Source organism: Odocoileus virginianus, chromosome 11 (assembly GCF_023699985.2).
Source record: "Odocoileus virginianus isolate 20LAN1187 ecotype Illinois chromosome 11, Ovbor_1.2, whole genome shotgun sequence".
NCBI classification, from domain to species: domain Eukaryota; kingdom Metazoa; phylum Chordata; class Mammalia; order Artiodactyla; family Cervidae; genus Odocoileus; species Odocoileus virginianus.
This window is the reverse complement of record NC_069684.1, coordinates 17,941,095-17,962,835: the sequence shown is the minus strand read 5'-3', so window position 1 is coordinate 17,962,835 and position 21,741 is coordinate 17,941,095. Positions and strand designations below refer to the sequence as shown.

The window sequence follows — 21,741 nt, the reverse complement described above, 5'->3', positions numbered from 1 at the left end:
GCCAATGCAGGAGACATAAGAGATGCCAGTCCTTTTCCTGGGTTGGGAAGAGGGCACAGCAACCCAATCCAGCATTCTTGCCTGGAGAGTCCCATGGACACAGGAGCCTGGCGGGCTGCAGTCCACAGGGTCACACAGAGTGGAATACAGCTGAAGCGACTTAGCACACAAGCACAAGTTTTGTATATAAATGTTAAGAGCAGCTTTATTTATTCATAATTGCAAAAAAAAAACCCCCAAACTGGAAACAACCAAACATCCATCAACAAGAGAATGGATAAACAAATTGGGTAAACTGTCTTGGTCTGCTAGGGCTCCCATAACAAAATACCACACAATGGGGAGCGTAAATAACAAAAATGTATTTCTCATTGTTCTAGAAGCTGGTAGTACAGATCAGGATGTCAGCAGATTTGGTTTCCCTGGAAGCCCGTCTGCTTGGCTTGCAGATGGCGGCTTTGTCACTGTATCCTCACATGGCCCTTTCTCTGTGGACACGTCAAAAGATAGTTTTTAAGAGGGATAGTCATGTTTTTCATAGAGTTATAAAATGCAAACATGTCAGCGATTTTGTCATTAATCAGAAAATCAGTATAATGCTATAAGCTGTTCAAAGAAGAATCTAAATATATAGACTCTTATATACATAAATATATATAGATATTTAGATAAATATATTTTAGATAGATAAATAGATAAATATATTTAAATATATTTATCTATCTAAAAATATATTTTTAGATATATTTTTATCTAAAAATTTTAAAAAATAAATATATATTTAAATATATATTTAGATATATAAATATATAGACATCTGGAATGTGAGAAAAATTTACAAACAAATGCAGAATCAGCAAAATTGGTCAACATTCATGAGTCAGTTCTACAAATACAATCGTCATTTCTCAGGACAAAAATCATTTGTATTACTATCCATTTTACTACAATTCATAGAATTATAAAATAGCTCAGATAATCTGAAAGGATGCATAGACAGTACATCCAATGATGTTTGGGGATCATTTCAAAGTTTTTCACATTTTCCCCTATACTTTAATGACTAACTTCTCCATTCCAAACTATGCATTTATTTATCAGGTCTTTTGACATAATTACACACACACACACACATACACACTCCAAAATGCTTTGTTCTCAACACCCTAGAAAAAATTCCTTTTCAGCTTGGCCAATTAGCTAAAGCCAGTAGCCAGGTTCAGGTCCTAGAGCAAGTGGAATCCACCTCAGTTCTCCTTGTTTCCTCTGAATCTTCACAGAAATGGCCAAAACTCTTAGTAAGAGATATTATTAGCAATATCAATATTAGCAAGAGAAAGTTTTTGTCTTAGATGCTCCATACTGAAGAAGTTTTAAAAGCTAAACAGCTTTTTCATAACATACAGGGACTTACCAACCATGATTTTCACCACTGCTTTCCTGGGGGCAGAGACAAGTCCTGGGGCCCAGTTCCCCAAGCCCGCTGCAGAAATGGAGCCGGACTTTGTGGGAGAGACGTTGGTTGAGAGGCCTGAGGGGGAGAAAGGGAAGCAGGAGAGTAGAGGGGTGATTCTGGGTGAGGGCATCTACGGGATGGAAGGAAACAGCCATGAAACAAGCAGAGAACCTTTCCAGATGTGGCTGCTTACGAAAGGGTGGTGGGAGGCCCAATGGGATAGGACTTTACACACACAAAATCCGAGCTTTCAAGGGCCTGCAAACCCTCAGACACTGGCACTGACGAAGGCCTTCTAAGAATGTGTAGAGAATCCACTTTGACCTGATCCCTGAGCCCACTGGCCACGTCGTGGGCACCCTTCTCTCAGCTCAGTAAACGTAGCACCGCACACCCTGACTCAGCCCACTGAGACTCTTCCCCAGCAAGCTCTGAAAGGGGCCACTGTGGCACAGCCCCCCATACACACACACACACACACACACGAAACACACCTCTGCACACAAACTCCAGATGTCCCCCAGGGCTCCCTGGGGGTGACATCTTCCCTGTGAACACCCTCAGTTCAATTCAGTTCAGTCGCTCAGTAGAGTCCGACTCTGCGACCCCATGGACTGCAGCACGACAGGCCTCTGTCCATCACCAACTCCCCGAGCTTGCTCAAACTCATGTCCATTGAGTCGGTGATGTCATCCAACCATCTCAGCCTATGTTGTCACCTTCTCCTCCTGCCTTCAATATTTCCCAGCATCAGGGTCTTTTCAAATAAGTCAGTTCTTCACATCAGGTGGCCAAAGTATTGGAGATTCAGCATCAGTTCTTCCAATGAATATTCAGGACTGATTTCCTTTAGGACTGATTGGTTTGATCTCCTTGCAGTCTAAGGGACTCTCAAGAGTCTTCTCCAACACCACAGTTCAAAAGCATCAATTCTTCGGTGTTCAGCTTTCCTTATAGTCCAACTCTCATATCCATACATGACTACTGGAAAAGCCATAACTTTGACTAGACAGACCTTTGTCAGCAAAGTAATATCTCTGCTTTTGAATATGTTGTCTAGGTTGGTCATAGCTTTTCTTCCAAGGAGCAAGCTTTAATTTCATGGCTGCAGTCACCTCTGCAGTGATTTTGTAGCCCAAGAAAATAAAATCTGTCACTGTTTCCATTGTTTCCCCATCTATTTGCCATGAAGTGATAGGACCAGATTCCATGATCTTAGTTTTTTGAATGTTGAGGAAAGTTTTTTCATTATCCTCTTTCACTTTCATCAAGAGGCTCTTTGGTTCCTCTTCGCTTTCTACCATAAGGGTGGTGTCATCTGTGTATCTGAAGTTATTGATAGTTCTCCTGGCAATCTTAATTCCAGCTTGTGCTTCATCCAACCTGACATTTCACATGATGTACTCTGCATATAAGTTAAATAAGCAGGGTGACACTATACAGCCTTGACATACTCCTTTCCCGATTTGGAACCAGTCTGTTGTTCCATGTCCAGTTCTAACTGTTGCTTCCTGACCTGCATATTGATTTCTTAGGAGGCAGGTAAGGTGGTCTGGTATTTCCATCTCTTTAAGAATTTTCCACAGTTTGTTATAATCCACACAGTCAAAGGCTTTGGCGTAGTCAATAAAGCAGAAGTAGATGTTTTTCTGAACTCTCTTGCTTTTTCTGTGATCCTATGGATGTTGGCAATTTGATCTCTGGTTCCTCTGCCTTTTCTAAATCCAACTTGAACATCTGGAAGTTCTCAGTTCACGTACTGTTGAAGCCTGGCTTGGAGAATTTTGAGCATTACTTTGCTAGCATGTAAGATGAGTGCAATTGTGCAGTAGTCTGAACATTCTTTGGCACTGTTTTTCTTTGGGATTGGAATGGAAACTGACCTTTTCCAGTCCTGTGACCACTGCTGAGTTTTCCAAATTTGCTGGCATATTGAGTGCAGCACTTTCACAGCATCATCTTTTAGAATTTGAAACAGCTCAACTGGAATTCCATCACCTCCACTAGCTTTGTTCATAGTGATGCTTCCGAAGGCCCACTTGACTTCACATTCCAAGATGTCTGGCTCTGGGTGACTGATCACACCATTGTGGTTATCCAGGTCATGAAGATCTTTTGTGTATAGTTCTTCTTTACAAAATAACATCCTAACCTCCTGCAGATCCTGTATGCTCCTTCACTCTCCACCACAGCTCTTAAAACTGGTTTTGGACCCAACCTCTTGAGTCAGTAACTTGTAAGCCTTTGCTTACCAACTGATCCTTTTATTACTTCTATGATCCTTAAGAAGTAATAAAAGTTTTGTCCAACAAACCAACCATATTTATTGCATAATAATCCTTGTCCCCTTGGCAACTCACACTGTCATATTCAGTTGATATAATACCAGTCAAAAGCAAAGACACTTCTCATGGTAAATGTATGATTTCCATTAGACTTCTTTAAATATGGGTGATAACTTATGCTCCCCTCCCCATTAGGTGTCTGGGGACTCCAGGTTCCCTCATAGCTCAATTGGTAAAGAATCTGTCTGCAATGTGGGAGACCGGGTTCGCTTCCTGAGTCAGGAAGATCCCCTGGAGAAGGAAATGGTAACCCACTCCAGTATTCTTGCCTGGAGAATCCCATGAACAGAGGAGCCTGGCAGACTACAGTCCATGTGCTCACAAGAGTCAGACATGACTTAGTGACTAAAGAGAGAGAAAAGAGAGAGAGAGAGAGAAATATGGGTGATAACCCCCATTAGGGGTCTGGGGACCCCAGGTTGGGAAATCCTGTTCTGAGGATTAATGTTGAGTGAGTTCAGCCAAGTCTCCTTTGCTCTCCCTTTGCTCAGATGGGCAAACTGAGGCTGTTAGTTTTAAGGTAAATTGACTTAACCAAACTGACAAAGAATTGGAAAGGAAATTGAGATTTTTTTTTTTTTAAGAAAGTCTCCCCTTTTTTGGTCTCTAACTCCTTTTAGCATTAGGTTTTCTTAAAAAATAGGGTAAAATTAAGCTGGGATGGGCTGTCACTTGACCCCTGAAGGAGCCTTTTCTGCTTGTAGCCTGGCCCTCTCTACAGGATCCTGGAATTTGCTGCATAGCAGCTGCCTGCTGCTCCTCTCAAAGTCAAGAGGCCTAGACCATCCCAACAAGAAGGAATCTGAGAGGTTGTCTGGTCCATGTTGTCCCAGAGTGTGTTCCCCAGGATGTTAATTGCTACGTGGGGGTGGGGGGAAAACAGCTTCCCTGGTCAGTTACTTTTGAGAAAGGCAGTGTTAAGCCAAGGTAAACTGGTTTGATCTTGTTTTGTTTTCACTTCAGGACATGGCTGAGCCTGGAAATGCCTTTAGGCCTAACGAACTGCCAGGAAGGTGAGATGGCATGCATTATCGCCCAGATTTACTGGACTTGAAATCTCTTTTTCTTGGGAGACCTGTTCATGTCTCACAGGGCCCTGGGGTTCTGAGAAGCTTAGTTGGGGACCTGTTAGTTCAGCCTGACACTTCCAGGTAAGGAAACTGAACTCAGAGTGACCCAATGCTTGGACCCACAAGGAGATATACTCCAGCCAGAGCTGAACCCAGGTCGCCAGAGTCTAATCATGGACTTGGCAAATTTGGGTCTTTTCCTCTGTACCTCACCCACTACATACCTTCACTTAACACAGGGGGAAAAACTTGCCGAGGGACCCGGGAAGCGGAGGGTGTTTGCTTAGACAGAGGCTCTCTGGAGGCTCATTTGTGTCTCCAGCAAAACCTCCCAAGCTGGTGGGGGCAGGAGGGGACGGGAGACAGGAACCCCGACAGGATGAGGGACTGCAGAGCCTGGGGGGCTAGAAAGGGCTCCATCTGCCGCAGAAAAGCCGTGGGGCTTTCGGAGTTTCTCATATGTCTTAATCGAATTATCACATAGAACTGAATACTGTCTTTTCTCAAGATCAAAAGCTGTCACAGACATGACTCCTGTGCTCAGTCAACCTCCAGTATCTTTCCCCTGCATTTGCTCTCGTTTCATTAACAAGAAAAATCAATGTGGCCAAGACGACCATGGCTATTGGCAGACAGGAGAGAGCTAGGGGTCCTCTCCTCTTATTGATGGCGGCCTCCCACTGAGCAGGCATGGGGGAGTCGGAGGGAGAGTATTAAAACATTTGCCTAAGCCCAGTCATTTCCCGGTGATTAGGATTAGGAAATGAAAAGCTACAGTGCGCACTCGCACGGGAGCAGATGCCTGGCAGACTCAGGGTGGGCACAGGGCGAGTGGGCCTCCAGGGCCTCACTGTCTCCAGGGCAGGCCCGTCGCAGCCCGGCAGCTCCCCCTCTGCCTGCCCCGGGGAGCGGTGCGGGCTGACCAGGTAGGAAGCACGCCTTTGTTCTTCTTGGGTCTGAGTCAGCTCAGGCAAGCATGGTAAAGGAGAACATGGCATACATGTGTTCCACGTGTGTGTGTACGTGTGTTAGTGTGTGCAGAGCGGCATGACTAGAAACCTAGGTGGTTGCTCTCGGGAGGTGCCCAGTTGTCAAGTTGCCTGACTGTCTTCTCTCCACCTAGCTTCACCTGCTTCTTTCGCGTTCTTTTCTCCTCTCCCCTTCCCCATCTATTTCTTCTTCTGAGGGCTATTTTATCTGCAAGTTTCCAGACTCACTCAGAATTGAAGTGTAAGGGCCACACCAATGTCTGGGATCAGTGGCCATCTGGGGGAAAAGCGAGGAGGGCCAGAGTGTCACGTGTAATTGGGAGTCACGAAGGCTGGAGGCCGGTCCTCGCCCTGCCGGTGGCCGACTATCTCGCAGGCCCTGGGGCAGGACGGGCCACACTGAGGGAATGAACCACATCCTTTGGAAATGACCTTGATCCCCTGAGCAGGAGCGGCCCCGTCTTCTGCTCTTAGGCATCCTTACCTGACAGGGATTTTTTGTCTTTCATTTTAACTACGTGGCCTCTAGTCAGTGGCTTTTATGTGCTGGAGTGTGTTGGGGCCAGGAACGAGGCTGAGGAACAGGAAGCGCTGTGAGGTGTCGGAGGCCGACCACTCAGAGTGATAAGTGCTCGGGCAGAAGTGGGTCCGGGGTGCACGAACCCAGGTGAGGAGGACAGCACAGGATGTTGTGGAAGGCGTCTCTGCAGAGGCGCGCTTGAGCTGAGTGTGGACGGTCCAGGAGGAGACAGCCAAGTTGGGGTGGGATGTGTGTATGTGTGTGTGGCGTGAAGCAGCGTGTGTGTGGCTGAAGGAAAGACTGGGCAAAGGCAAGGAGACATGAGCCAGTATGACCAGTCAGGGGAACTAGTAGCAATGCAATATGGTGGGTGGGCTGGACAAGCTCTCGGGCTGGTGAGAACTGGGCTAGAGGGACCGCTGTACCATACAAAGGAGTCTGAGTTTTAAGCTGAGGGTTTCTGCTTCTTCACACTGACTGGCCTCAAAATCACCTGGGAAGCTTGTTAGGGAACACATTCCTGGGCCTAACTCCAACTAAGGAATCAGAATCCCCATGGGCGAGACCTCAGAATCAGCCTTTTCAGCAGCGTCCCGGGAGGGTCTACACAAGCTCTGGGTAGACTGGACCCTGGGAAACAGCAGGAGGATTCCTATCAAGGGAGAGGCGGGTGCATGGGAAACCAGTCCTGACACTCTCTCGGGCTTCTGCTGGAAGGAAAGGAGGGTCTGTCTGAGGGGGAGGCCCTGGGACTGTAAACAGTATCACCAGGGGGGCCGCCAGGATCAGATGCCCTAGTGCTCCTGGACCATGTGCCCCCTGATGAGGACAGGAAATGCATATCTCCAGCTGGACATGCTCCTGCAGGCAGTAAGGGGAAGGATGACAGAGGTGTCCCTCCCTCCACTCCACCTGCTCTAAGGGAGGGACGTTGAAGGACTAGCTCACCCTTTCCCTCCATCCTAAGGGAAATCCCTACTTCCACAACTCACAAGCCTCCTTATTCAAACTGACTGTTCAGAGCCCATTGTGGGAGGGTGGAGAGGAGGAGTGAAGCTTGTGTTTTCATCCAGGCTAAGGGGAGGGAGACTCCCCTAGGTGATCCAAAAGAAGGGGGGCTCTGTTTCTGCTATTTACTCTACATTTGGGTTCCTCCCAGATTCCTCTCCAAAGGATGGTAATGAAAGAGTCTGATACTCGAGGAGGTAAGGCAGTTCCCCAGCCCAGAAAGGTGCTCAAGGCTAAGGCCCAGATTAGACCACCTTCCAGGGACTCTCACTTCAAAGGACAGGGTCCAAGCACCTCACCGGGGACCTAGAGCCCTCAACCAGGCCCCACCACCCTAGTTCTGTAGCCTCACCCCTACCCCCAGACTTTCCCAGATTAACCTTTATATTTAACACTTAAACCAGGCAGTTTCACACCTCAAGGCCTGTGTTTATGCTAATCCCTCCCCCTCTGACTTGCCTATCCCACCCCTCCCCCTCTGTCTGGCTAATTCCTGCTCATTCTGCAAGACCCAGCTCGCCTAGATACCTTCCAACCACCCAGCAGGCATCTCAATCTAGCTATTCCTGTGAACGACCCAGACCTCCACCCTATGCTCACCTTGATGGGACCACTTATACAGAGCTTAGGCACCATCTCTTCCCTACTCTGAGTTGACCAGAAATTCCTCAAGGGCAGCATTTGTGGTACTACATTTTGTCTCCCCAGTGCCTGGCACATGGTAGGAGCTCAAGAGATATTTGCTGAACCAAACAGAATCCAGATGAATGGGATGTGCCCTGAGGCATGCGAATGCCACATTTAAGAGCATTCTAAGGATTGGCTTATGGTGTTTTTAGGACCCTGTGTGCTGGGTGCTCAGACACTCAGTCATGTCAACCTCTTTGCTACCCATGTACTGTAGCCCACCAGGCTCCTCTGTCCATGGGATTCTCCCAGCAAGAATACTGGAGTAGGGTGTCATTTCCTCCTCCAGGGGATCTTCCCGACCCAGGGATCAAACTCGTGTCTCTTACATCTCCTACAGGTGCCTGTTAAAGCCTCTGTATAGCTGTGACACTTCATCCCCCTGTTAAGTGCAAAATAACAAATTTAATGAGTATACTGAAGGTGAATATTTGCATGTTAAAAAGGCCGAGGGCAGGTTTCCTTTAAATACTAGGCCTTTGCTAGAACTTTCAGAAACTTACCTTACAGATCATTAACTTTTGGGGGGGGCGGGGAGCAGAAGTCCTGGAGCTGAAATCTCTAATTAAGAGCCTGAGCTCCAAAGCAGTGACTCTGAAAGGAAGAAACAAAGCAGAGAGTGTTGGACCTGGACAGAACCAGGTTCAGACTCTGACTATACTAGCTGTGTAGCCTTGGGCAAGCCCCACACTTCTGTCTACCCCAATTTCTGTACTCCTAAAGTGGGGATACACTGTACCTACTTTGCAGAGTTGTTCTAATGATCTAAAACATCCAACATAGAGTGCTTTGCCTCATAACAGGTCCCCAATAATAGTAATACTGTTGCTGGTAGGGTTGACATTGCGCACGGAGGAGAGGAAGGAGTCTTTCGAGGTTTACAGGATTTTGTCTGGGCTGGCAGAAGAAGAAGGCAGAGAGGATCCAGAAAGGAAGGGCCAGACCATAGCAGCAACATAATCTGACTATCACAGTACTTCACAATTTTTTTTTTTTTGATGTTTTTAAACAAAATCTTTCCATGTTGAATATGAGGAATGCTGGCAACAGCGTTGTTCTGGGTGGTTAATGGAGGGTCTTGGACTTGTCAGCTCTGCGACCTTGGACAGATCATCTAACTACAGTTTCCTCATCTGTACAAAGAAGACAGGAAACAGTACCCATCTCTTAAGACTGCAGCAATGCCAGGTGACAGGACGCCCTCCATAAATGGTACCATTTACTGTATTATGAAGTGATCAGTACTAACCAGCACAGAATGGTAGGAGGATCTGCTTGCTGTGGGAATATGGGGGTGGAGGGTGGGGTGCAAGAGCACTGCCCAGGACTGTGGAGACCACCTCGGTGACCTTGGGCCTGTTCTGTGACACTGAGGGTGTGTCCTAGATAATCTCCCAGGTGCCTAAATTAGCAAAGGTTAGTCCACCCACAGACAGCTCCCCGAATGGCCTCTCTCAGGCCTGGATGCCTTGTCCTGCTCAGATGCCCTCTTCCCCCCTTTGTGCAGAATAACTCTCACTCAAGGGCAGGCCTCCTTCCCATCCATCCCTGACACCCCATCCCTTCTGCGCAGCAGTCCGCAGGCTTCGGTCCATACCTTAGGCAGCTAGGTCTGTCGTCTAGATGGTGACTCTACTGCCTCAGGGCAAACAGAGAGCAACGGGGCGCTGGAGAGTGAAGCTTGTGGGCAGAAGGAAAGATGATCAGCACTTTCCCTTTGGAGAGATTTCCGGAATCTCCTGGGTCCTAATTCTCTTACAGTTGTGGAAAAACAGGCTTGGAAATAGTTGGGGCTCCGTTCCCGCTCCCTGGGTGGAAAGAGAAAGCGTGCTCCCTTGGTTGGGGCCACCGCTGCAGGGCAAGTCCTCTGCAGCTATTAATACTTTGCCGCCAGGTCTGGGAAAAGTGACAAGGGGCCTTCCGGAGTCCCCAGAGTCCCCCCAGAACCGGTCCCTATCCAAGGCGTCTGGCCACGCAGGCACCTGGCTCTCCCCTTAGCTGGACAAGAAGAGGGGACTCGCGTCCACCACGTGTGTCCCTTGCGCTGCTAGAAAGCGGAAACAAATGACCTTGACCTCCAAGGAGACAGCCCCTCGGAGAGGGCGCCTCCTCCGGAAAAGTTGTCCAGACAAAGGGCAATCCTCGGCTTCCACCCCGACAGTCGCCAGCCGCCGGCCGAGCCTCCCCCCACCGCGCCCCGGGTGTAGGGTTACACGCCTCGCCGCGAAGCTCCGGGGAGAGCGCGGTGTTTCCGCAGCTTCGGCTCACGTGGAGCCGCGTCTCACCGCCGCGCTCTCCCCGAAGCCTGGGCTGCGAGCGCCCTCCCGGCGGACGGGGCGACCCGGGCCGGGAGGGGTGATGTCCGGCGGCCCGGAAGGCAGCCCCCGCCCCGTCCGAGGCTCCGATCTCGCGGCCGGGCTGGCGGCTTAGACGTCTGGGCGGCCCCGTGAGGAGCGGCCCCGCAGGGCGCTGGGTCCCGGGCCCGGGCCCCGGGGAGCGCGCGGGGCGGCTGGGCGGGGTGCGAGCGAGGGCCGCTCCTCCAGCCCCTTCCGCCGCGCCTCCTTTCTGCTCTCCCGCTCCCTCTTCCCGTCCCGGCCGGGGGAGGCGCCGGGCTTGGCCTCTCACCCCCTCCGTGGCCGAGCCAGGAGCTAGCCGCCCATGCCGTTTCCTGCCCTCCCGCGCCCTCCCCGTCCGACCCCGCGTCCCCTCCCCGGACCTGGAGGGAGGCCGCGGTCCGCGGGGCGGCTGCCGGGTTCCGACCCCACCCGGACCCCGGGGCGGCCCGCGGAGCCCGGAGCCGAGCCGGGCGCGCCCCGAGAGCCGAGGCCTGCGGGCCGCACTCCCCGAGCCCCGCCGCGGGCCCGGGAGGGAGAGGGGGCGAGAGGAGGGCCTGGTCTCCCCGGGGATGGAGGGGATGGAGGCGGCGCCCAGACCTGCTGGCGGCAGCCTTCTGTGAGTACGGAGGAGGCGAGGCCCCTGGCGGGCCGGGGATGGCGGGACCGGGGGAGCGAGAAGGAAGGGTCGCGGTGGGGAGGCCTGCCCGTCACGACCATCTTCATTTCAGCGTCTCGGGGTTGGGGTTAGACGAGCACAGTGCTCGGCCCTAGACTTCAGCGGCTCCGAGCCGCACAAGTCTGTACCCACTGTACCCCCGAGGAAAGTCTCATCCATCCTAACAGGTCTCTAGAGAAGGGTGTTCTCTGGAATGCTGTTCCAGACTTTACCTGAAAGCTCTTGTAATGTGACGGAAATTGCTCCCATACCCTTCAAATCCCCTGCTTCCTGGATTGAACCTTAGAAGAGAGGACTCAGTGGCTGGGCTGTGACGACAAAGTTGATCAATTTTAGATGAACTGGTAGAGACAATGATCTCGTCCTCCCGAAGACAGGCCTTAAACGTCGCAGGCTTAAAACGGACATAACATACCGGCGCGTGTGTGTTGTGCATTTGTTGTGCATTCATGAAATGTATTAAAAACTGAGTTGTAATAAATGACTGTAGAGGGGCTTGGCATTTAAGAGAATTCTGTAGTGAATCTTTAGTCAGCATTAGGTGAATAATTAACCCCTAGTTTGTGATTTATGTAAATGTGGATTTTTATGCATGCAGTGGGACATATCTAGATGTATGGTGTAGAAGGGGCATGGTCTTGGAGAGCAGGATAAATATTAAGACATTGTGGCTTGTATGTGTGCACAGAACTGCTTGGCGAGTAAAATCTCGTGCTCACTTGTATTCCCTGTGAAGACATTGACACATCAAGCGTGCCACCAAGGAGCGGTCGTCTGGGCAGGTTACCTGTCTAGACCAATATTCCTATAGGACTAAGGGCAGTTGGGACCAGGACCCAGTCCTGGTCACTGGGTGCTTCGGAAGGGCCCTGACCTTGGGAGGAGAAGCTTTGCGTTCCTAGCCAGGCCTAATGGCTCTGGGCCTCCGTCTCTCTGTAAAAATGAGGGTCATAACCCTGTTCCGGAAGAATGGCGTAAGAATTTGAGAGAGAGTGTTTGAAAGTACCTTTAGGCCTACCCAGCACCGAGCAGATGCTGAAAGGCCTTGGTGCCTGATCCTAGCCGCCCTGTGGGCACAGATCCGCTCACGCCGGAGGTTTGAGGACAGGGAAGGGGGACACCTTCCACCCGCAGGTCAGATCCTGGGTGGTATCTTCCTGAAGTCCATCCTCTGCCTTGGTTCCCTTTGGAAAGGGAAGAGCTTGTGGGCATGAGCAGAAATTGCCATCCTCCCCTGAAGCCTGACACCTGTCAGCAAAACACAAGCCAGGGACTGGGAATCCAGTCCCCATTTTCCTTCTGGTCCAGACTGGGCAGAAGATTAACTGTTGCTTGACCCTTCACTGTCCCCACCTGTAAAATGGGGATAGAAAAATAAGAATACTACTCCGACTTGGAAGAAAAAACTCAGTAATGACTTATTTGTACCATCCAAAGGCTCGTGCTCCCCAGGTGCTTTCACATTGTCCAGGGGTACCCCTTGATCTGACCCCAAGTTGTCTTCCTCCAGACAGGGCTCTATACCAAGGCACTGTGGAGACCCAGGAGGTCGTGGGAGCTGGCCAGGTAGTGGGTCTAAGGCGCTCTGTCTGTTTTCTCCTCCAGAGAATCCCAAAGAGGGAGCAGAATGGCCAGCTCCATGGAGGTGACCTCAGCTGTGGAGAGAAGCAGCCCTGAGCCACAGCCGGAGAATGGACACCTCCCAAGACCCTGGCCCTGCCCTGGAGAAGATGGAACACCCAGCCCAATGGCCCCCCGGCCTCCCGGGGCACGGGGGATACAGCTCCAGGGCCCCTCCGTGCTGGAGTGCAAGGTGAGGGCCTTAAAGGAGAAGATGACAGCAGGCAAACAGGGGGCAGGCCCCGGCCTCCCTTCCCAGGAGCGGCCGGCCCTCAAGAAACCCAAGAGCAGACGAGTCAAGGTGGGTGGGACCAAGCCTCCGTCAGAGGGGCCTTCCCCACCCGAGGCTGTGGTGGGCCATCACACGCAGAACCCGAACGACAGGAGGCTGGACCGCAGCGTCACTGAGAAGGAGCCAGCCAGGAATGGGGCCGCGGGGCCGCCCAGGTCTCCTGCCCCCGGACTCGAGTGCCGGAACAGAAGGAGCCCGTGGCCTCCAGAGTGTGTTCAAACACGGCCTGAGCACGACAGAGCTCTGCCGCCTGGGCCCAGCTCTCTGCAAGAGGGCCCCATCCACAGGGTCACTCCAGGCCGGCCGAGGGGCTCTGGTCCTTGTAACAAAACCACCCACGAGCTCACCCTGCGGAAAGGAAGGTCACACCCCCGACAGGATGGCCTCATCGCCCGGGGAGACCCGGACGGCTTGTCTCCGACCTCCGAGGAGGACTTTGTCCCCAGGCCAGCCCTGCTGGGGGATCTCTGGAAAACTGGGAACCTGGGGGCCCTGGGCACTGGGGGCAGCACCTTGTCCCTGTCTGACCGCGTGGAGAGGAACCGCCTTCTGCTGCAGGAGATGCTAAGTGTTGCAGGGCAGGGCCCCTCCAAGGTGGGAGTCCCAGGCTGGACTTCATGCTGGGATAGAGCTGTGCCAGGTAAGGCCCACTGTCTGGGTCTGGGGGGTGGGGGCAGTGGGGGGAGTCCAGGAGAAGGAAAGGGAGATGGGGGTTACCTCGGAGGAGAGGGGTGGGGAAGTGGGAGACCACAGCTGTTTATCACCAGATTCCTCGGTTGTCCTCTTAGTCTGGGCTTTGACACAGATTCTTTATCACCTCACAGCCAGCCCCATCTGCTAAAGGCTGCCCCCAGACCCCCCAGACCACCAGTCCCTGACTTTTAGCACCAGGGACTGGTTGCATGGAAGACAATTTTTCCATAGACTGGTAGGGATGGTTTCAGGATGATTCAAGCGCATGATGTTTATTGAGCACTTTATTTCTATTATTACCATATCAGCTCCACCTCTGATCATCAGGCATTAGATCCCAGAGTTCGGAGACCCCTGTCCCAGACCACTGGGAAAGCCTCCACAGTTTCTTCCCTGTGGTTCTTTCGACAGTGGCTTTTTGACCATGCACGTCCTCAGCCCGCGGTGGACTTCATTGTCCTCGGGTAGGAGCCCCTCCCCACAGAGAGACCCAGCCTCCAGGCCGGCGGGCTGAGCTCAGGCGGCTGCACTGTTGCAGCTGTTCAGGCCTCAGCCACGGCTCTTGCCCTTCCTTCCTCCCACACCCAACGCTTGAGAAGACCCCCGTGGGCCCTCAGCTCACGACAGTGCCCACCAGCAGTCACTGCGACAGGCTGAGCCTCCACCTGGGGGGTCGGAATTATCCGGGGGAGTAAATGGCTGCTGGAGAAAACTTTCTCCTCCATGCTTATGCTCATCAAGCGGCAGCTGAGAGCCCAGCTCCTGGCTCTGCCCTAATCTCTGCTTCTGCTCTGGGTCCTAGAGCGGCTAGCCGGGGACGTGGACTGGGACTCCGGCATCTCCCTTCAGGACTCGGACCAGAGCAGGTAAGCGCTCAGGGCACACATCTTCTCTGCGTCTCTCCTGGCCATTGTCCCTGTCCCTTCATTTGCTCTGCGGCAGGAGAGTAGGAGACCCGGAGAGGGGGAGGGGACGAAGCAGCTTCACCCCGCAGGCAGCCGTGGCTCCTCCCGGAGACCTCCTCGGAGGCACCCATCACCCCCTGATGCCCGGGTGGTGGCCCTGCTCTCTGTGCAAAACTGCGGGGTGCAGAGCACGATGCAAGGAGCACTGCAAACCACCTGCTCTGCGACTTGGGGCTCATTTCCCTGCCCCGGCCTCTGTTGCTTTATCCTTCAAGTGGGCCGAGTAATACTTGTGTCATGTACTTTTCGGACTGTTGTGGGACTGAACACAAGATCAGTTCAGTTCAGTCGCTCAGTCGTGTCTGACTCTTTGCGACTCCATGGACTGCAGCACGCCAGGCCTCCCTGTCCATCACCAGCTCCCAGAGTTTACTCAATGGATGTGAAAATCCTTGGGGAAAGCATGCAAATGCAAGACTTTTACTCTGACAGTTCCTTTCCCAGTCAAGGGGTGTGCTGGCTGATGTAAAGGTCTTCATCTCCCCCAACCTCCCCGACTTTGCTCCAGCCCCTCCATTGATGTCCGAGGAAAGCTGGGCACCTGGGGTTGGGGTGGGTGGCCATGGGGCTGTGTCGTGACCAGGCAGGTGAGAGGAGTATCTTCCGGAGGGCAGGGGGGCCGTCTGTGGATCCATCGGTGGCTGCCCAGGGCTTAGCCTCATCCTCTGTCTTCACTGCACACCGGGCACATGAAGCTGAGCGAGGTCTCAGGACTGCGGAGCAGCCGCATTTCCCCTTTCTGTGCAGTGACGTCACCCTCCTGCGGGTCTTGTGGTTTCTGCAGAGTGCAGAGGGCAGCAGTGTCTCTTCTGCAAATTCCCTGCCTGCTAAATTCCACTTGGCTTGACCTCCCCTCCAGAGTATGTGGACCTCCAGTTCTGTTTTCACACAGGGAGGGCTGCCCAGGTTCAGGAGAGTCCATCTCTGCTCGGCCACTGGCCTTCTCACTGACTTTGGCTCTGGCTGAGAGCCTGGTGGAGAGGGGGCTGTCTGGCTCCTTCTTCCCTCATTATTTGTGATTTGGAATCGTAGCTGCCCACCCCCCCTTCTTCCAGGGGTCTCTTCCCGCCTCCCTGGCCACTGTGTTCAGCCTCTCCTCACATCGGCATCTAGCCCAGCCACAGTGTGGAGGCTTGTGACCGTGGTCCTCGGTGACATCCTGTCCCCTGCCATGTCCCTTTGTCCTTCCTGGGGAGCCATAAAGGAGACACCTAGCCCGGGCAGACATAACTTGTGCCTAGAGGAGCTGGGGCCTCCTCTTCTGCAGCGCACATCCCCCCGCCCTGACTCTGTCTTCCCTGGGTGGGAGGAAGGCTCAACTGCAAGATGTCCCTGGGGGGTTCTCCAGAGGTCACTGTTGAAAGAAGCTGAAGCTCCTGACTTGCATGTTGGATACTAGGTAATTAAAACACCATCTTAAAGGACAAGAACCTCAACCATGGGGGTTTGGGAAGGGCTTTCCCCTCGTCCTGCAAGGAGATGGCATCTGTGTAGAATGCTCAGGGTAGGAATTTCTGGACTATTATTTCACCAGACCATTTGCAGTGGGTTAGGGTCTGCAGTTTACAGTGGCTCAGCGGTAAAGAATCCGCCTGCAATGCAGAAGATGTGCGTTTGATCCTCGGGTTGGGAAGATCCCCAGGAGAAGGAAATGGCAACCCATTCCTGTATTCTTGCCTGGAGGATCCCATGGACAGAGGAGCCTGGTGAGCTACAGTCTAGGGGATAGCAAAGTGTCAGACACAACTTAGCGACTAAACACACACACAACGGATGGGTGTAGAGGTGTAGACTGTGTAGATGTGTGTGTATGTATATTGTATGATGATCTCATATGTGTTTATATGTGGAATGAGGTGGATGCCCAGCATATATCCAGGCACAGAGTTGGCCTGTCTCTGAGTTTTCAAGGGAAAACTCTCCCCTTGACTTGTTTAGAAGGTCATTCACAGTGCCCCATGGACCTTTATTGGTGATCTGCACCCTGCTGAGTAGACACCCAGGCTGAAGAGCCAGAAAGCACGCCTGCTTCATGGATGGGAGGAAGTTCAGCCATGTCCAGAGGCCCCTGGGGACAGGGTTCCTCATTTGGTTCTGTTCCCGAGACTTCCGGGCAGATACTATAGCAGTCCCTGAGACCTTGCAGGTTCCATCTCTCCCCTAAGCAGGATGGTTTTATTGCTGCTCCTTCTCTGTATCTGAGCTTCCTGAACGACCTTTGAAATAAGGCACACTTCCCTCAGCCCTGTACCCCTGGCCACATGGTCTGCACGGAGGGGCTGAGGACCCTGGACAGCGTAGACTCTGGGACCATGGCGGCCGTCATGATGGCCATCCTGAAAGGATCAGGACATCAGTGAGGACGTGTTCTGGCAGTGAGCCCCTTACATCTTCTCAGTGTTTGAGGCATAAAAGGTCTGGTTTCACACTCAGTCAAGTTTAGCATTAGTGCAGTTCAGTGTTACGACCAAATAATCACCAGGTTGACGATTGATCCTTAATCTGGTCAGTAACGACCAGGTTAACCCAGCATGTATTTATGTCCTCAGTTGTTACTGCTCTGTATGGTGGTAAGACAAGAAACCCAAAATGACGGTGAAACAGCAGAGCCCAAGACACCAGACCTTGTCTGACTGGCGGGGTTAGCCCAACTCATTGCAGGTGGTCACAGGGAAAGTCAGCTGTGGAGGCGAGACCCCCGAGATGCCGAGGGAACACCAGAAATGTCCCAGGACCAAATGGTTGTCCTGTCTACTGAGGGAGGAAAGGAGACTCCATCCCAGAGGACAAGCCACCTTGTGGTCCTTCCTTCCAGAAGACCATGCTGACGCTCGGTTCCAGCCCTTGTGCTGTACCACATCCTGACATTATCCTAATAACCATGTGTTAAATGTTCCCATTTCACTGACAGAGACGCCTCTGGGCAGAGGCTAAGCCTGGTGATAAAGCTATTAAGCGTTGGAGTTTCAGGGTTCACAGTCAAAACTGCTTGGCACCAGGGGCTGTTCTCTAACCATTATGCTGCACTGCTACAAGCTGTCCCCACAGGTCACGCCTTGGGTTAGGGATCTGGGGGTCCTTGGCCCCCTCCCCCAGCCTGGAATTCTCAAGTATAGACCAAGCTTGTTTCTCTCCTAAGTCGCCGTTGACATGATTTGGGAAATGGGGCTTTGATTTGCGGGGAGAAGACAAGGTGAGGGGTAAGCACTTCAGGATGACAGAGGACGAGATGGTTGGATGGCATCACTGACTAAGTGGACATGAATTTGATCTAATTCCGGGAGTTGATGCAGGACAGAGACGTCTGGCATGCTTCAGCCCATGGGGTCGCAGAGAGTCGGACACGACTGAGTAACAACACAACTAAAGCACTTCAGGGAGGCCCAGTGGGGGTCAGTGCTGTCAGCGATGACCTCGCTCACAGCTGTGTGTAAGCACTGGACTCATCAGAGATGGGAGGGGGAGGGCACTCTGCTCGGGGGCTCCGCCCTCATCCATTCTTAGACGCCTGTGGTGTCCCATCCCTGCTGTTTGTCAAACGGCCAGGACCGCTTGGTCTGTCCACCGTCTTGAGGCTCTGGGAGGGCAGAGCAGGATTATACGTTGCCTTAGGACCCCAGATGAACCCTGCCTGGGCGAAAAGTACATGAAACCAAAGGAGCAGCTGCCATCAGCGCCATCCTCACCCCAGGCCCTGCACGGGAAGGGAGTTGACTCTACAAAAAAGCACTCAGGCCTGGGCTGCTGCCGGCCCCAGGGAGGGCCCCCTGAGGCCCGGGGCCTGCCTGGGCAAGCTGGTTGGGGAGGCAGTGCTGTGGGACCCAGGCTTGCTCTGCTTCTAATCAAGGCCTTCCATGTCTGTCATCTTTGGGGGGCGGAGGGGCAGACCCTGAAGTGTGTCTGCAGGGGCTTTAACCCCTGCTCAGCTGTGGGGTCAGTGGAGGGGACAGGGTCTCTGGGATTGTTTCATTTGTGCTGTGATGATGAAGGAAGCACAGAGGACTTCCTGGGTTGTTGATTGCCCCCATCCCTGTGGCAGAGTTGTGCCCATTTCTAGATACAGAAACGGAGGCTCAGAGGAGGGAGCCCGGTCTCAGTGTGTATACCTCATCACGAGAAAAGAAGGAACAGACATTGGGTTCCAATTTTCAGGCCTCCATGGAGACGGCTAGCAGTCAAAACTCCCTGCCCCGAAGCTGTCTGCAGGCTCCAGTTTACAGGAGGGGCAGACAGGGAACCCTCAAGAATTTCAGAGGCCTGGGCTGTGGCTCAAGTGGTCAGGCCCACAACTGTGAGAAAACCCTGGGCTTTTAAAACTTAATTTATTACCTAGCATTACACCGTGTATAATTTCAGAAGGAATTCCCACTTTGCCCTCATTGCCCACTCTGCCTCCACCAACTTTGGCTGTTGCTGGTGGATCTTCCCCTGGAGCTCCTTGTGGGGCAAGGACCGTGCTGTTCTCTCTGGGACCCAGGACCTGCCAAGCATCAGCACGGTACAGGCATTCAGAATATGTTTGCCAGAAGCACACGTGTATGTGTGTAACTGAGGGCTCACCCGGGGGTGGATGCCCTTGTGGGCTTGATCAGATCTGATTGGAGCCAGGAGATGACATTCCAGATGGGTAAGACCTGCAGATATGGAGAGGTACGTGGTGGATCGGATGGAAGATACCATCAGGACACAGGGTGGGAGTGTGGGCTGAGGCCATTTTTGGAGAGCCTGGGAATTTAGATTTTAAGTAAGGTAGGAGGAAATGGAGGGACATTTTCTGTCTCTCTCCTCTTGACAAGGTTGGGAGTGGCAAGGGGTTTCCTCTCGTTTTCCCTTGTGTCTGTGTATCAGAACCAGTGGGCTTTGCTGGTGGCTCAGATGGTAAAGAATCCGCCTGCAATGCAGGAGACCTGGGCTCAACTCCTGGAGCAGGAAGTTTCCCTGGAGAAGGGAATGGCTACCCATTCCAGCATTCTTGCCTGGAGAATCCCATGGACAGAGGAGTCCATGGGTCACAAGAAGTCAGACATGACCGACTGACTAACACACACACACACACACACACACACACACACACACCTGAGTCGGTGGGCAGGATAGGGAATGGCCAGGTATACGCAGGATGGGCAGGAGCTCAGCTAGTCTTCATTACACCCTTTCCTAGGTTTGTCCTCAGGTATCCCTGCAGCCCTGTGACTCCTGGGGGGGTCTCATGCTCACCTCCAGGACTCCTCATGACCCCTGAGTCTAGGGAACCAGAAAGTCCAGAACCTGGCTGGGGAGCCAGAATGACCTGCAAACCCCCTTACCAGGTTACCTGGGTACCAGGCCACAGTGCACGGCAGTGTCCCAGCACTGCCAGGAGACGGGGTCCTCCTACCAGGGCGGGTATGGTGTGGCAGGAGGGAGTCCTGGGCGTGAGCGTGAGAGAAGCAACTCTCCTGCTCCCAGGAATCACATGGCTGCAGGTGCACCTGAGGGCTCCCCCCGGTTCAAGGTGTAACGAAGACCAGCTGAGCCCCTGCCCATCCTGCATACCGCCCCCCGCCCTTCTCTATCCTTCCCCCAACTCAGATATACAGACACGGAAGGAGAACTAGAGGAAACCCCTTGCCACTCTCAAACCTGCAAAGACTAAAACTAAAAAGAAGAAAATTACATTTAGCCACTCACCAGTGTTTTCAACTACAAACACACCCCCGAAGAATCTAGGGTTCTGAGTCCCCATGGAGAAGGAAGGATGCTAACCCTTCAAGCCCTCCCTCACAGCGAGTGTCGCCTGCAACTTTCCTCCATGTCACTGTCACAGTCATACACCCCACACGTGAAAATCTCATTGGGGTCCCAATCTTTATGAATAGAGGGGCCCAGGAAAGTTAATTTGCTCAGATCATTCATCTGTGAGGAGCTGGGCTGAAATTCGAGAGGAAGCCTTCCTCCCTGGCCTTCAAAGTGGAATAGGCCACTGTCCCCCTACCTGGGGGTGTTGTGGTCACCTGCCTCCACACATGCAGTGCTGACCAAGGGGACGACCCACAGGGATTTGTTCTCCTTTTCCTTCTTCAAGAAGGCAGGGACAGAACCAGTTTGCTTTCCCAGTAAGCAGTCGACGACCTAGGGAAGCCCTGCACGCCTCCACACACGTCTTTTCAAAGGTGTTCAATAAGGTGTATCCCACAGCAGCCATCCTTTTTTATTTATTTGTTCTATTTTATTGAAGTATAGTTGATTTACGATGTTGTGTTGGTTTCTTGTGTACAGCAGAGTGATTGTTATACATATATTCTTTTTCATTTTTTCTTTCATTATAGTTTATCATAGGATATTGAATGTAGTTCCCTTTGCTACACAGTAGGACCTTGTTGTTTATCCTTTCTGTATACAATTGTTTGCATCTGCTAATCCCAAACTCCCAATCCTTCCCTACCCCCACCCCACCTCCTCTTTTACGACCACATGTCTGTTCTCTGTGTCTGTAACTCTGTTTCTGTTTTGTAGACAGGTTCATTTGTATTTTAGACTTCACATGTAAATTATATCATACGGTATTTGTTTTTTTCTTTCTGACTTACCTCACTTAGTATGATAATCTTTAGGTCCATCCATGTTGCTGCAAATGGCATGATTTGATTCTTTTTTTATTCCATTATATATATGTACTCCATCTTCTTTTTCTATTCCTCTGTCGATGGATGTTTAGGTTTCTTCCATGTCTTGGCTATTGTAAATAGTGTTGCAATGAACATAGGGGTGCACATATCTTTTCAGATTATAGTTTTCTCTGGATATGTGCCATTCTTAAGGATGCCGCTCTTCCTCCTATTTTGAGAGAAGTGCCCATTTATTTTCTGGGTAGCAGCTTCCCTCTGCTACCAAATAGCCTCCTCCAGCTCCCTGTTCAATGGAAATTGCCTTTTCTGTTGAGCCCTGTGCAGGGCTCCAAAGGTCTTGAACAAAACCCACCAAGCCCTCTCTAGCTTCAAGATAGTCTGTCACTTCTGAACATGCCTTTGTGTGACATCCCCAAGATGACAGGGGATCTCTTTGGCAGGTGATTTTGGTTCAAGTTCAGGGATTCCATCTTTCG

General features: G+C 51.9%; 1 protein-coding gene and 1 long non-coding RNA gene across 5 annotated transcripts in view; one reads left to right on the top strand and one right to left on the bottom strand.

The window, feature by feature from the left end:
• Positions 1–178: 178 nt before the first annotated feature.
• Positions 179–10,875, bottom strand: LOC110121609 (uncharacterized). 4 transcript variants are annotated; one of them, XR_011490281.1, is made up of 5 exons: positions 10,792–10,875; positions 9,673–9,883; positions 8,579–8,669; positions 1,415–1,531; positions 179–488 (listed from the first exon to the last, which is right to left on the bottom strand). It is a non-coding gene; the product is annotated as an uncharacterized lncRNA (long non-coding RNA). The 4 variants fall into 4 exon arrangements; XR_002309011.2 differs by lacking the exon at positions 10,792–10,875 and adding an exon at positions 10,145–10,452; XR_011490282.1 differs by lacking the exon at positions 10,792–10,875 and adding an exon at positions 10,151–10,452.
• Positions 10,876–10,921: 46 nt separating this feature from the next.
• The window catches only part of KIAA1614 (KIAA1614 ortholog), a 41,763-nt gene continuing 30,943 nt past the window's right edge, over positions 10,922–21,741 (top strand). The window contains exons 1-3 of the mRNA XM_020868851.2: positions 10,922–11,027; positions 12,693–13,639; positions 14,495–14,558. Of these exons, the coding sequence (XP_020724510.2) occupies positions 10,981–11,027; positions 12,693–13,639; positions 14,495–14,558 (1,058 nt within the window). The 5' untranslated portion in view covers positions 10,922–10,980. The remainder of the gene's footprint in view (positions 11,028–12,692; positions 13,640–14,494; positions 14,559–21,741) is intronic.